Source organism: Neltuma alba, unplaced genomic scaffold (assembly GCF_004799145.2).
Source record: "Neltuma alba isolate B1F8T4 unplaced genomic scaffold, ASM479914v2 tig00010672_pilon, whole genome shotgun sequence".
NCBI lineage: Eukaryota > Viridiplantae > Streptophyta > Magnoliopsida > Fabales > Fabaceae > Neltuma > Neltuma alba.
In genome coordinates this window covers 33,566-47,036 of record NW_021635514.1, presented here as the reverse complement: position 1 = coordinate 47,036, position 13,471 = coordinate 33,566, and the positions used below count along the sequence as shown (strand labels likewise).

The 13,471-nt window shown below is 38.8% G+C and overlaps 2 protein-coding genes across 2 annotated transcripts; both read left to right on the top strand.

The window, feature by feature from the left end:
* Positions 1 to 1,798: 1,798 nt before the first annotated feature.
* Positions 1,799 to 5,204, top strand: LOC114758174 (uncharacterized). The gene is made up of 6 exons (XM_028947197.1): positions 1,799 to 2,202; positions 3,463 to 3,589; positions 4,219 to 4,358; positions 4,473 to 4,535; positions 4,619 to 4,687; positions 4,796 to 5,204. The coding sequence occupies exons 1-6, from the start codon at positions 2,002 to 2,004 to the stop codon at positions 4,865 to 4,867; spliced, it is 672 nt and encodes a 223-aa protein (XP_028803030.1). The 5' UTR covers positions 1,799 to 2,001; the 3' UTR covers positions 4,868 to 5,204.
* Positions 5,205 to 11,947: 6,743 nt separating this feature from the next.
* On the top strand, positions 11,948 to 13,369 carry LOC114758173 (calcium uniporter protein 4, mitochondrial). Its single transcript, XM_028947196.1, has 2 exons — positions 11,948 to 12,655; positions 12,750 to 13,369. Exons 1-2 carry the CDS (start codon positions 12,083 to 12,085, stop codon positions 13,167 to 13,169), a joined length of 993 nt encoding a protein of 330 aa, XP_028803029.1. The 5' UTR covers positions 11,948 to 12,082; the 3' UTR covers positions 13,170 to 13,369.
* Positions 13,370 to 13,471: the final 102 nt, after the last annotated feature.

Genomic DNA, 13,471 nt, shown 5'->3' with positions numbered 1-13,471 from the left:
ACCAAACTGTTTTTCCCCAGAACGTTAAATTATTTTAGCAAATTAATTCAAGTTATAATATTAAAATATTTAATAAAACTTAATCGGTTGTCCCCCCCCCCCCCAAAAAAAGGATATACTCGTATAATGAAGCCCTTTTCCGGACGACACTAACAGAAGCTTAACGACACGACCCGACACGTCACGGAGGAAATTTAATTTCTACAGCAGAGATTAAATTCAGTGAAGTGTTCAAATAATAAAGAGAAGGGAGTAATAATTGTGAACGGATGATATGGGGGACACGTAGAACACATGAAAGAAGAAACGAGAAAGTTGTTGGACGGTGGAGTCCCATTGTGCTTTGTCCAGTTTTGCTATGACTTGCTTGGAACGACACCTGTGGAGACATATCCGGCGCAACCAAATAGTACTCCTTTATCTACCTATCCTTTGTCTTTTTCCCATCCGAACTTCAGTTCCTCTTCCCAGCTGCTACAATTTATATAAAAATATTTTTCGAAAGTACTTTTTAAAGTTCTAAATACCTTGTTAAATTAGTCCAACCTCAGAAAATCAACCACTTTTACTCCATATTTGTGCTAGAATTTTCTCCTCTTACTTTGATCGGGAATTTATTTAAGAGATGATCTACTTATTTGAATATTTATAAGCACATTTTATATGATATGACACATAATAAAACTGCGTAAACTTATATTTATAAATCATTTGGAATAAACCTAGAGAGACAACCGAAAGACCCGAGGACTGCTTCCATGCTTCTTTCCCAGGCTCGCAGGGCGCTTGCGGGGAAACCCTGTAGTCCTAATAATGTCTGGATTAATGCTGTCTTGCTCATGTTGTGGGATCTCCTGCATGATTATCATACGCTTTCCGAATCGTAATTAAGCCAAAGCAATTCACCTATGCGGGTCCCCTTTTAAGGGTAAATTATAGCATTTCTTTCTCTTTCTTTCTTTTAATTCTCAAATAGTCAAATGCGGTTCTTCCCTGCCCCTTTCCGCCTTTTATCGTTACTCATGAGCAAGACACGCGTCAGTTCTTGAGCCTCTTTCCGAAAATATAATCTGCTTCACTATTATATTACTGGACGCATTAGGTGTGGAAACGACCCAAGGTAGGAAACGGCCCCTATCTATAATCCGCGGCTCAACTTGCTCCGCTGTGGCGGGAAGCCAACATCCATTAGATATTTTCTTGTAATAAGAAATGTTTAGTGCTGCTTTATTTAATGTTGGTGCGCCTCTTTATGTCGTCTCAAGTTTACAATAATATCCCTTGGAGACGAAGGGTTATAATCTGAATCGCCCTTTATAAATATTCAGTCAAATAACCGTCTCTGCCACTCTGGCAGGAGTGCATTGGGGGTTTAATTTATTTAGACTTCTACTAATTGCCAAAGGATTAGCGAAAACTGTTGACTATTTGTGAAAACCGGCGGCGGATTGGGACGGGAAGGGACTACGGGAGGGAAAAGGATGGGACAGACCGATGGGAAGGAGAGAAGGGCGATTTCGTCATTCCATAAAAGGGGCCCAACGACGGAGTCAACAGGTCAGCTGGAGAATGCCATAGAGGTTACATGCAAAGCAGCGCGTGGTTTTGCCTCATGCCCATCATGCCGTATCATCGGCTCTCCTCAAGCGCCTGATTAAAGCGCCAACCTCTCTCCTTTGACGTGTCAACCTCCTATTCGATCATTTCTTCTCGTCGGGATTCATACCTACACACTAATTAACCATACCAGTCACTCTCACCATCTCTCTCTTCCTCTCTGTCTCTTACTCACACACCGGTTCTGTTTCTCTCTCTCATCTGTGTTTTTTCTCTCTGCAATTTTTTTTCCCAAATTTCTCTTGCGTCCAATCTCTTCTGCTCCGAAATTGGCCTCTACTCTGTCCGCGACGCAAGATCTTCTGATTATATACAATTTCGATTGATAATTTGGGAGCTTTTATTTGGTTTTTCCACTTGCAAAATTCCGAGTTAAAAGCGTAAATGCTCGAAGCAATGGAAACTTCCGTTAATGGTGGCTTCACCCAGTTGCAGAGCTGCGGAGACAGTAGCGAAGAGGAGCTATCTGTGCTCCCCCGTCATACAAAGGTCGTCGTAACCGGGAATAACCGTACCAAATCGGTTCTTGTTGGTCTGCAAGGAGTGGTCAAGAAGGCCGTTGGCCTTGGCGGGTGGCATTGGCTGGTAACTTTCTGGACCAATTTGATTTTTCCGAGAGAATGGGTTATGGTATTGCCTTATCGGGATTGCCCGAGACTAATTTTGGGTTACATTGTCGTTTGTCTTCATAATTATTTTATCCCGACATCAATGTCAGTATGGTGTTTTCATGTTGTATTGCTGTTTCGATATCGTCCCAATCTTTTTACGGTCGAATTTATCACTTCCAAGCCTCTATTGCACGCTGATATCTTATGTTTGAATTTAACAGGAAGATCATGAGCCCGTCGCAGAAATTCTTATTCAATCACTTTATTGACGTCTCTTAATTTGAAATTTCCTTGTCCTGCCTATTTTGTGTTGCCATTTGATTAGATTTTATCAGTGCATGTATGTTCCCCGTTGCAATTTTTGATCACTACATGTAGGTATCCATTGCATGTTCGAGATTATCTATGGATCTGGTGTTCTAGAAGGTTCTTTATAACGATCGGTTGCTTAATTTTTCTCTTGTGCGCTCTTTATTGTCGAAGTAGGTCAAACCCTCTTTGTTGTGATTGCTTAATCATGGGTTTATGACGAGTGGTTTTTAAATGAATGTTAATCTTGCTTGTGGATCTTTCTCATGCTGACGTGGGATGTTGCATATCAAATTGTTCCCCTGAGTGTCGCATGCGTTTTCTGATTGTCATTCCTTTGATTGGAGAATGAAATAAGAACCCGTTGCTTTATATTTAGACCTACTTAACTTCATCGTGCACCGAGTGACCCTGATCAGCTGGGCAATTCCCGGTTGGGCTTATACTGTATAATGTCTCCAAATATTAAATAACGTTAAATGCATACGCACGTCATGGGCTGGATTCTTATTTCTCGTTGAGGATAAGAGGATAATCGTTGGAATATTGGAATTTTTTGACACTTAAATGCCTGTTGGTTTAACCTAATTATCTAAGTCTTTTTTGGTTGCCGTGCTTCGTAAACCTCTCTTTCACTTTGTCTCTGTGCTTGCAAAGCTGATCTATGCATCAAGAGGTGTTCTGTCTCTGGGGTCTTTTTTCTTGGGATTTGGATTCTAACTAATGGTTACACACTCACTTTGTCCGAAATTAGGTTGGCACTTGGCGTTGCCTGGTTTGAACTTTGGTGATGGAAAGGAATTTGTTTGCTGTTATGCGAAGTTCTCCTTTCAACCGACCATTTGTTTTATTCCATGGTTTATTTCAAGAAGCATTTTGCTTGGTCAAGATGATTCTCACATTGTGCACGGTATCAAATTTGCAGGTTCTTGCAAATGGTATTGAAGTAAAACTACAAAGGAATGCCCTTAGTGTGATTGAAGCACCCACCGGTAATGAGGAAGATGATGAACTTGAATTCGAAAATGCGCAGTGGAATGGATCAGATATGGGTGAGTTTGATCTTTAAGTTCCTTCTAGCCCAAAACAAATGTATGGCCATTCCTCTACCTTTTTACTCTGTTTTCTTAGAAACTTTTGAAGCTCATTTGTTGGTTGAAGAGGGTTTTACTGCTCCTGACCATCCTGTCCATACTGGCTAGCATTAAGAGGTGTGGCCTATTGTAAGTCTGTTTCACTATAAAATATTATAGACTGGCGCTTATTAATTTTTTCCTACTTACTGTGGAACACAGTAGAGTAATTAACTACTTCACATTCTGATCGTACACTCAGCAGTGCTAATCATTTATTGTATGGTATTATGTGTTTCTAATCACCTTGGTGGTCCATGAATTGGGAATGGGGTGTGCGGTTAAAGGATGGGGGAGTGAGGAATCCAATTCAAGTACGTCGACACTAGAGCCGGTCTCATGTGCTCATATCCGATGATATGATATTTCAATTAACTGTTTTCTTTCTGTACCATGCCCGTGGGTTTAGAAAGTAGTGTAGGTTGGTACATTGGATCCATTATGCCTTCACCTTTCTTTTTTGCTATTTCTAAAAGCTCTTGCGTCTTTATCTCTTTGTTGGTCCCACCATTATTTCTGATTTTGTTTGAGCCACCTTAATTTCTCAGCATCGGATGACACTCAAAAGTCCCACAAATCGAGGCACAGAATGCAAAGATCATTGGGATCATCTCACAAGACTGTCAGCAGGTCCCTCTCGGGTGATTCACAGACGAATGGATCCATTTCTACACCTCAGCGGTCCACTGTAAATCACTTTAACGTTTACTTTTCTTGTATTATTTACTTGGCCGTGTTGTTACATTGTAAAGATTTTGTTATTACTACAACTATTAACGTAAATTTGAATATTTCTTTGCAGAAGGTTGATTTGAGCAAACTGGAAATGGCTGCATTGTGGAGATACTGGCGACATTTTAATCTCGTAAATTCCTAGGCCCTTATTCTTGATGACTGTAACCCAGGAATGATACTTCTGTTGTACTGACATCTACAACGTACGTGTAGGTGTATTCCGCCCCAAACCCTTCAAAAGAACAGCTAATGGATGTTGTTGAGAGGCATTTCATGTCACAGGTACTCAGAAATAATAGCAGCATTCTCATCTCTCTGCCTTAACTGCTTGTCACCTGTCAGTTGAGTATTATTAGAAGATGAAAGTATATTATTATTTTGCTTGTGCAGCAAATGGACGAGTTGCAGGTGATTATGGGATTCGTCCAAGCTGCGAAGAGGCTGAAGACCATGTGCAAATGAAATGAGATGAATTAAAATGATGAGAATTACATATAATAGCTTAATATTGCATATGCTGACACGGATAATGGGACCTATTTATCTATGTTCGCTTCCCTACCTGCCTGCCATGTAACATATATGTATGTGGTTTGTATGTTTCTCATCTGTGTAAGATGTAGGTCAATATGAGTAGCTATAGAGGCTTTTTTCCCCCTCTTTTGTTGGATAGCCTTGTTATGTAAATATGTCATCCTGGGGACGACTGGATGGTTAGGGAAGTCTTAATGACTATTTTCTCCGTGATTCATTCATTGTGTCGCTAACCTGGAAGTAGCTCTCGTCTGCTTTATCCGAACGTATGTCTTCTTCTCCCGCCTCTCCACTAGCTCAATGCAGGCTTTTTAAAATGAAAGCATCGTTTGGTCCTCCATTGGACGGGAGAATTAACAGATTAAAAAAATACATATCAATTCTTTTTTCCATTATTCACGTTATTAGTTATTCATTTCACAGTGGAGAAGGAGCGTTCAAACATTATCATTTGTGGTCCCGTTCCCAAACAGGCGGTAACCATCTATTTTTATTTTTATTTTTCATGCTTGTGGAAGCAGTGGGGCGTAGAGAAAGAACCAAATAAAAGGGCACCCAGTGAGCAAGCTTGATGAGAGAGAAAATTGAGAATTTGACTGGGACTTTGGAATGGCGCCAACTGGGAGTGGGTGGTGAGGACGCTGGAGAGTGTCAACGTCAGGGGATTTTAAGATCAAAGGGGGGCCCACTCGTTGTTTTGGAGGCATCCTGAGACAGGGCTACGAGCCTGCCAAAATATCAGCGCCCCTCTCTGAAACTGCTTTAACACACCAACGGTCTCGTCGCCAGTTGGGCTGTGGTTGCGCCTCCCCATCAGTATTCAAGAACTCACCAAGGCATCTTATCTCCATCCACACCATAATTTTCAAACTTCAACAATTAAATCATGAGGCCGTGACAGAGATAGGAGATAAGTTGAAGGTGACAGATTAACCATGTAAATTGATATCTTTATTATTCAAACAATCAAAACCAGCCTTCGTTACTTCAACAAAGTTGGCACGATCTTTATCATACAAGATCTGGATCCTTGCAAGAGCTTCCCTTTCTGCATGTTTTAGAATCAAGGACTGTTTCTGGAATCTGTCCTTGTTTACAGTGTGGCTTGTATCATCACCAGCTAGATGTAGGGTTGTAGCCTTGTAGGTACCCCATGTGGTCCTGATCTCCAGCCAACAGTTTTGTGGTAAAAGAGGCAGGGTTCGGATAAGCCGTCAATTAATTATAGACCTACACGCTATTGAAATAAGAAGAAAAAGTAAGGTTATAGTTGACGCCTAAAGTTTCATTTGTAGGGGAATTTCCAGCAGACAAAGAGAAATAAACTGTTTTATATGGAAAAGGTGGTGTGGGAACTAGGAATCGTCTCCTGTGAAGGAAACGAAGAAAAGATGAGATGATAATGGAATGGTTAATGCCTGTGGTTGTGGGTTGGATTGAAAATGAAAAGTAGTAGCAGCAAGAATAAGAAATGATAAAAGCAAATTTTGAAGGGGCAAAAAAAGTAGAAGAAAGAGTGTGAAACGGGCGGAGAAGACAGCGCCGTTGGACATTTAATAGGTATCCCCACAAAAACAGAAACAAACGAGACACGCCAATAAAGTTAGGTGTGGGTTTGCTGCTTCTTTTGACATTGCTCTCTCTCTCTCTCTCTCTCTCTCACCATGATTCATAAGTACATGCCCGCTCTGATTGTCGTATATGTGTTTGTATGTATACATGCCTTGTTGCTTGTAGGTGTAAGCTAAAAAATCTTAAAACTGAAGGGTGCTGTGTTTGTGAATGATAAGGATGAGTAGCTTTCAACCGTGGATTGAGAAAACTCTAATTCATGTTCTCTTGTCTATTCCGCCCGCAAGGCCCTTCCCTGCGCATCCTCCTTCTACTAATGCCCTGCCCCACGCTACCCTCCGCTGCTTCTTTTCATTTGCAACACAATAAATAGAATGTTTTTGAGTTCTCCACGACTTATATTAACTCTGTTATTTAATATAAGAGCTAATTCATTAATTTGAATAAATTTAAAAAATTAGTTAAGTTAGTTATTTATAATAAATATATGTTATCTTTCCTAAAATATTTTTGTTAATCAAACATATTGACTGGAACTACTAATATTATAAGGATTATTTTGAAATAAATAAATAAATATATAAAGCAAAATGATTAGGGTCTTAAATTTAATACTAAAATAAAAGTCAAACAAGATCTTATATTAAGGAGATGAGGTAAGACATGTGAATCTCAAATAAAATATGAATCTCTCTCTCTTTGGGGCAAAAGACGATGTAAAAGATGATAAGATAGTTTTAAACCCTGCTTATCCAAATCATCGCTGTAAAATATGAGATTTGGATGCCGTCAAATCCATCAAGTGGACCCTACGTGTTTTGCATCGCACTCCCCGGCTAAGATTAACTTGGGCTTTGTTTCATTGTAAGTATAACATTGGGCTTTATCTGGCCCACATCATGCTTCGATCTCCAAAGTTTTCTTCAATTGGACCCGCCCTTCTTCACTGTAAATGGCCCGCCACGCAAGCCCCATCCCATGTGCTTCTCCATATTATATTCTGTGTGACAAGAGTGAACCATGGTGACCACAGTTTGAGTTGCTGTTGTTGGAAGACTTATTTATATTTAGAGCGTGACAATGTTTTGAATAGGATTTCTTTTAATTGGAAGATACATTTTAGCATATAAAAAAAAAGAAGAGTGAAACATGGTGATCAATAGGATTGAATCTAGTAGAAAAAGTCAATTCCTCACAAAATAACTAATCAAGATTCAAATTCTCACTCGAAAAGATACTCACATTTAATGAATAATGTCTTAAATAGGATTATCTTTAATAGAAAGATCTTTATGATCAGGGTGAGCCGTGGTGGATGAAAAATTGCAGGACAAAAAAGTTTTGGATCGTGATAGCATATGCAATACAGACCCCTTTTGTCTTTTGAATTCCACAATTGTTTCGGCTTTGCTTACTTTGACACGCTTTCTGAAGCAGCACCAACCAATGTCCTTTGCTGACTGAATCCAATATTTTCCAAGAACACCGAATCACATCATAAAACGACAAAACTGTTGATCAGTAGTCAAAGATTCCTTATAGGAACCTGGGTTTCTTTCCATTCACTCCATTCTGAAACGAGTTCCCAAAAGGTCGCCGAGTAGATGAGCCTAAAAAAGAAGAGCCACTATGAGCTGTACTGCTTTATGGCTTATAACCTTTTTTTTTCTTATTTTTTCTGAACCCATTTATTACGATTGTTTGTGCCTTGAGCCGACTGGACACCATTTTTAACCTGCTTTGTGTTGTTGCCACTGATGGCCCTATACAATCTGGTCAAAAGTTTCAACTCTTTCATTCCACGTATATATATGCAGTTGAAACTGGCTTTTGCGGCCACTGATTTGGCTCTTGGTTGATGGGAAGGCAATATGCGCAACACTATAATCAACTATTTCCAGGTACCTCCCAAATTGTGAAGAAAATTGCAGAGGCGAAGTTAAAAACAGTCACTACTAGACAGTCAAAATATAGGAACAAGTTGAGATGTGTGGACTTAATCCAAGAGATTGCTTCCCTACAGTCAACTTGTTTTCATTAAATGACTTCAACTTTGTGAATGAATCCATCATAAACGGCATCAGAAGATAGCCATATACACGCACTGCACAATGAAGCAGATTTCGGGGAGTAATTAAGAGAGCAAAACGACGAGATTTGTGTACGTTGTCCAATCTTCCAAGTTAACAGGATTACGCATATTCAGCAAACAAAAGTGTAATAAATAGCGTCAGATTATTAGATGCTCACAAAGTGGGGAATCCAAACCAAGTGTGACGTGATTAGTCTCTCAAATTGCATGACGTGTTGGACTAAACAAAACATATTGAACTTTGTTGTCTATCCAATTCAGACCCTTCACCAAAAGCCAACATACTTATAGCCTCAAACACCATTACTATTTTCATATTTGAGTCTTTCATGGAAGCCACCCATCAGGTGTGACATTGACAACTATTATATGTAATTTCAAATTTTTTGCTTTTAGTTCTGGGTCATAGAAAAGGGTTAATATGTTGCTGATCTCAGATGATCGGTGCCCTTTTAGTTTTATTTATACTCCTCCGGTCTTTAATATAAAACCCATTTAACTATTTGATTAGATTAAGAAAGATAAGTTAGTTAATTATAAGAAATGCGACATGTTTTTCCTAAAATACCATAATCATCTTTCTTAATACCCTCTCTTCCTCTTCTACTTGATATAGTTGAAGGAGTATCCATAAGGGTAATTTAGAGAAAATGATAAATATGAGAAACTGGTCTTATATTTAAAACCAAAACTAACTCAACAATTAGGTCCTATATTAAAATCAAAGGAGTACTAACTAATTAATATTAGTAGCAGTAGTTATTTGGGACTGGTGACAATGGGTATCAAATTAAAGTGAGCTCACCTGGCTGAACAATTATTTGCTTTGCTGCAAATTGAAACCGTCCATTGTGGATGGCCCCACGATCTTACATGACTTAGAACCCAATATGTTTGGATAACTCGGTGTCATTGTGCAATGAGGGCAGATTATTCATTAGAAATAAAGTATCACACAAAACATTATAAAAATACTTTAATAAATAATAGCTAAATATTAAAGAAAATAAATAAATTTCCTCGCATGTTCTTGCTGCAATAGTATTAAGAAAAACTCGGTCAACAAATACAATGGATTTTACATGTTGTTATTTTTCCATCCCTATTGTAAATACGATGCCATTATAAAACTCAGGTGCTGAAAGTTGAATTAGACATGAACGGAGGCAAGAGGTTCAAGCATTTTTTTTTTAAAATAAATATGGCTTCAAGCCTAATGAGATAAAGCAAATTATTTTTATATGTATTATGGTCGTTATTTAAATTTTGAAAGTACAAACACCCTTGTGAATTTTTATTTGAAATGCAATTTTGACGAGGGCAGCTATAAAACAAAAGAGGGCATGGAGAGGACAGGAATGAATGATGATGCTTGTGAAGACCCAGCCTGCGAGTGGGCTTACTTCCATTTCAGTGAGACCAAACTAAATTCAAGCATCGTGATCATATCATGGATCCGTATATGTTTCAAAGACCCAAAAGGGACCTTGCGTAATATGGGATGGGAGACTGTTTGGATGGTTGTGGGTGTTAGCGGGGGGCATATGCATGTGTTGTGCACGTGACAAAAAATTGGGCGTACTAGACTTCCACTGCCATTTGTGCTGCTGATTTATAACTTCTATAAAATTATTAATTTGATACATATATAAAATGTTCAATGCAAAAAAATTAGTAAAATATTATAAGGGTGAGTGTGTGGTGTTTATATACTCTTCCAGATCTTAATATAATATCCTTCCGATCCTTAATATAAAACTCATTTAACTAATTTGATTAGATTAAGAAAGTTAGGTAAGTTAGTTAATTATAAAAATGTGACATGTTTTTCTTCAAATACCATAATCATCTTTTTAATATCCTATTTTCTTCTTCTACTTGGTTTGATTGAGAGAGTATCTATAAGAGTAATTTAAAAAAATTGATAAATATAAAAAATAAGTCTTATATTTAAAATTAAAATTAACTTAACAACTAAATCTTACGTTAAGAACTGAAAGAGTATTAAAAGTTATAGAGCGGGGTTAAATTCTCGTTGTACACTAAAACACGCCACGACAAGTCACGTGGTTTTTGGCGCACTTTCTATTTTGACGATGATTGCGCCTAAGTTTTATTGTACCGGTTTGAATCACCCGTTATTTTCTTAACTTGAACTCTGAGTAGAGACCACTGCCTCCTCTTACTTTTAATAGAACATCTCGTTTGGTTTTTGTTTTTGTTTTAAATATAAAATCTTAATTTATTTTATCTCTTATATTTATTTATTTTTTTAAAATAGTTTTTATAATAATAGTTGTCCTAATCAATGCATTTGAATAGAAATACTACCTCCAGTCCTAATTATAAGAGCTAGTTGACTAATTTGAGGAGATTAGAAAAATAAGTTAAGTTAGTTATTTGTAATAAATATGTGTTGTCTTTTCTAAAACATTATTGCTAATCAAGTGTATTAGCTAGAACTACCATTATCAGAAGGACTACCTTGAAAAAAATACGTAAATATGAGAGGCAAAATGAGTTGGAGTCTTATAATTAGGATCAAAATAAAAATCAAACAGAACCTTATATTAAGGACCAAAGGTAGTAATATTTTAGAGAAGATAACACATATTTATTATAAATAACTAATTTAACTAACTTTTTTAATTTACTTAAATTAATTAACTAACTTTTATATTAAAATCAATACCATTACATCACACATATACGTGATTCATTAAGAATAAAAGCTGCTGTCCATCCGGTCCCTCTGGAATCTATATATAGCAGAACCTGAAAGCAGTGTGCAGGGAGGAGGAACGCCGTAGTGTTATGCACTCAGTTAATTCGACGAAACCGTGTTGGAGAAACAGTAATACCTGCTGGCTTATTAGTCATTCCTACCCACAAACTTCTTCGTTGAGAAATATTTTACTGACTTTTGTTATTTGACCCTCTTCCCCAAATAATTCTCATTTAATTTGCCTGGAGGCTGCTATTATCAGGGTGTATCGTTAAACTTCAAGATCTTTTTCTGCCCTTTCATAACCACCAAAATGTATATCATGAAAACTATCACAAATATGTTTTAAATAAACCGTGAGACAACTATGATCAGTATTATTTCGCGCGCACACGAAAGCCAGAAAAACTTGACATTTCACACACACACACACACATATTAATCAAAGGACACAGACCATTCAGGGTTATTTAAAGGAGGAAAATATAAATACGGATTAATAACACCATCATGCTCTTTGAAATAAAATATGTGATCTATATTCTCTTGGAAATATATAAGAAATTACGACGAAAGAAATAATAAAAAGATGCTATAAAAAAATAAAAAAGATTCTTCTCTCTTTCCCAAAAAAATGAAGATTCTTCTCTCTCCTCCCTCGAATCTGGACCTATATGTATAGGACCAAAACTTTCCTCACGCTCTCAGGATTCTTCTCTGATTCAATAATCAGAACCCTACCTCTCCCGCATCAATGGCGCTTCAAAAATCATTCACGAAGCGTCTCCTCGACGGTTTCAAAACATTCACAGCCATTTCCTCTCCCCCACCACCTCAATATTCCCCCACGGTTCCTCCGAATGCTTCCAAAACAAACATTCAAAGCCACTGCGCTACCCCGTCGGGATCCCCGCTTGACAGCGGCTTTTTCCGGCGGTTTCTCCACAGGAGAGTCGTGTGTCATCCCGGGCAGACAAGCACCCCTGATTTTCTGTCACTTCCCATGGGAGACGATCTCAGAGAGAAGCTGAAAAGCATCAGCGTTACCGGAGACTTTCGCGGCCTTATCCGGCCTCCACGCAACGCCGAGACACCGTACGGAATATCTGTGAAGGAGGCGAAGAAGATTCTGGGCGCATCGCAGCTCGAGAAGGTCAAAGCCAGACTAAGGGAAATCCCAAAGACATCCATTTCTTACTCTGAATATGTTGGGATCTGCGTTCAGGGGTGTGAGAATGAAGATCAAGGCGCGGAGTTCGCCAAGAAGTTGGATGAGTCCGGAAGCGTCATCGTTTTGGGAAACGTGGTATTTCTGCGACCCGAGCAGGTAATCAACGAACCATTATTGTGCTCTGTAACGCGGCAGGATTTTAAGAAAAACCCAGTGAGTAGTGAAGATGCCGTGATATGTGGGGTTTCAGGTGGTGAAAGCGATGGAGAGGCTGATATGTGAAACGATAGCGCATCCAGATGACAGAAGAAGGAAGGAGCTGGAGGAGATGGAGAAGCAGAAGGAGAAGATTGACGAGGAAGCGAAGGCGATGGTGTGGAGGGAGCTGTATGTGGGACTGGGTCTGATGATGGCGCAGACGATTGGGTTGATGAGGCTAACGTTCTGGGAGCTAAGCTGGGATGTGATGGAGCCAATATGCTTCTTCTTGACGTCGCTGCACGTGGCTCTGGCCTACCTCTTCTTCCTCAGGACTTCCACAGAGCCCACCTTCCAGGGCTACTTTCGGCGCCGATTTACTGTGAAGCAGCACAAGCTGATGCGATCTCACAATTTTGACGTCCATAAGTACAACCAACTCTGCAAGGCTTGCTATCCAATCAGCCAATGACTCAGCCCAAGTCGCAGCCCATGCTCGTCTTTCCCTTTACGAGGCGAATGCTTGCTCTAGTTTCACGCGTCAACTCGGTACACTTTGTTGGGCTTTGTACATAGTTCCCCTAAGGCCTTTTTTTTAATGGGTCACTCACTTGCGCCTTCTCAGCAACAATTCTCAAAAGTCAAAAGAGGATACGTTGAGTCTAACAGAATGAGTTTATCGATCGTAATATAACAAATTAATGTTTGAATCTACATTGAGAGAAAAGTACTCACATTTAGTACTCAACAGTATATTGAGCATGATTGTCTCCG

Excerpts from the sequence above, each read along its gene's own strand:
- LOC114758174 (XM_028947197.1), top strand. The coding sequence starts at position 2,002 with ATGCTCGAAGCAATGGAAACTTCCGTTAATGGTGGCTTCACCCAGTTG. Across the intron at positions 3,590-4,218 it reads GTGGAATGGATCAGATATGG|CATCGGATGACACTCAAAAG; the intron begins GTGAGTTTGATC and ends TTAATTTCTCAG. Across the intron at positions 4,359-4,472 it reads CTACACCTCAGCGGTCCACT|AAGGTTGATTTGAGCAAACT; the intron begins GTAAATCACTTT and ends ATTTCTTTGCAG.
- LOC114758173 (XM_028947196.1), top strand. The coding sequence starts at position 12,083 with ATGGCGCTTCAAAAATCATTCACGAAGCGTCTCCTCGACGGTTTCAAA. Across the intron at positions 12,656-12,749 it reads TATTTCTGCGACCCGAGCAG|GTGGTGAAAGCGATGGAGAG; the intron begins GTAATCAACGAA and ends GTGGGGTTTCAG.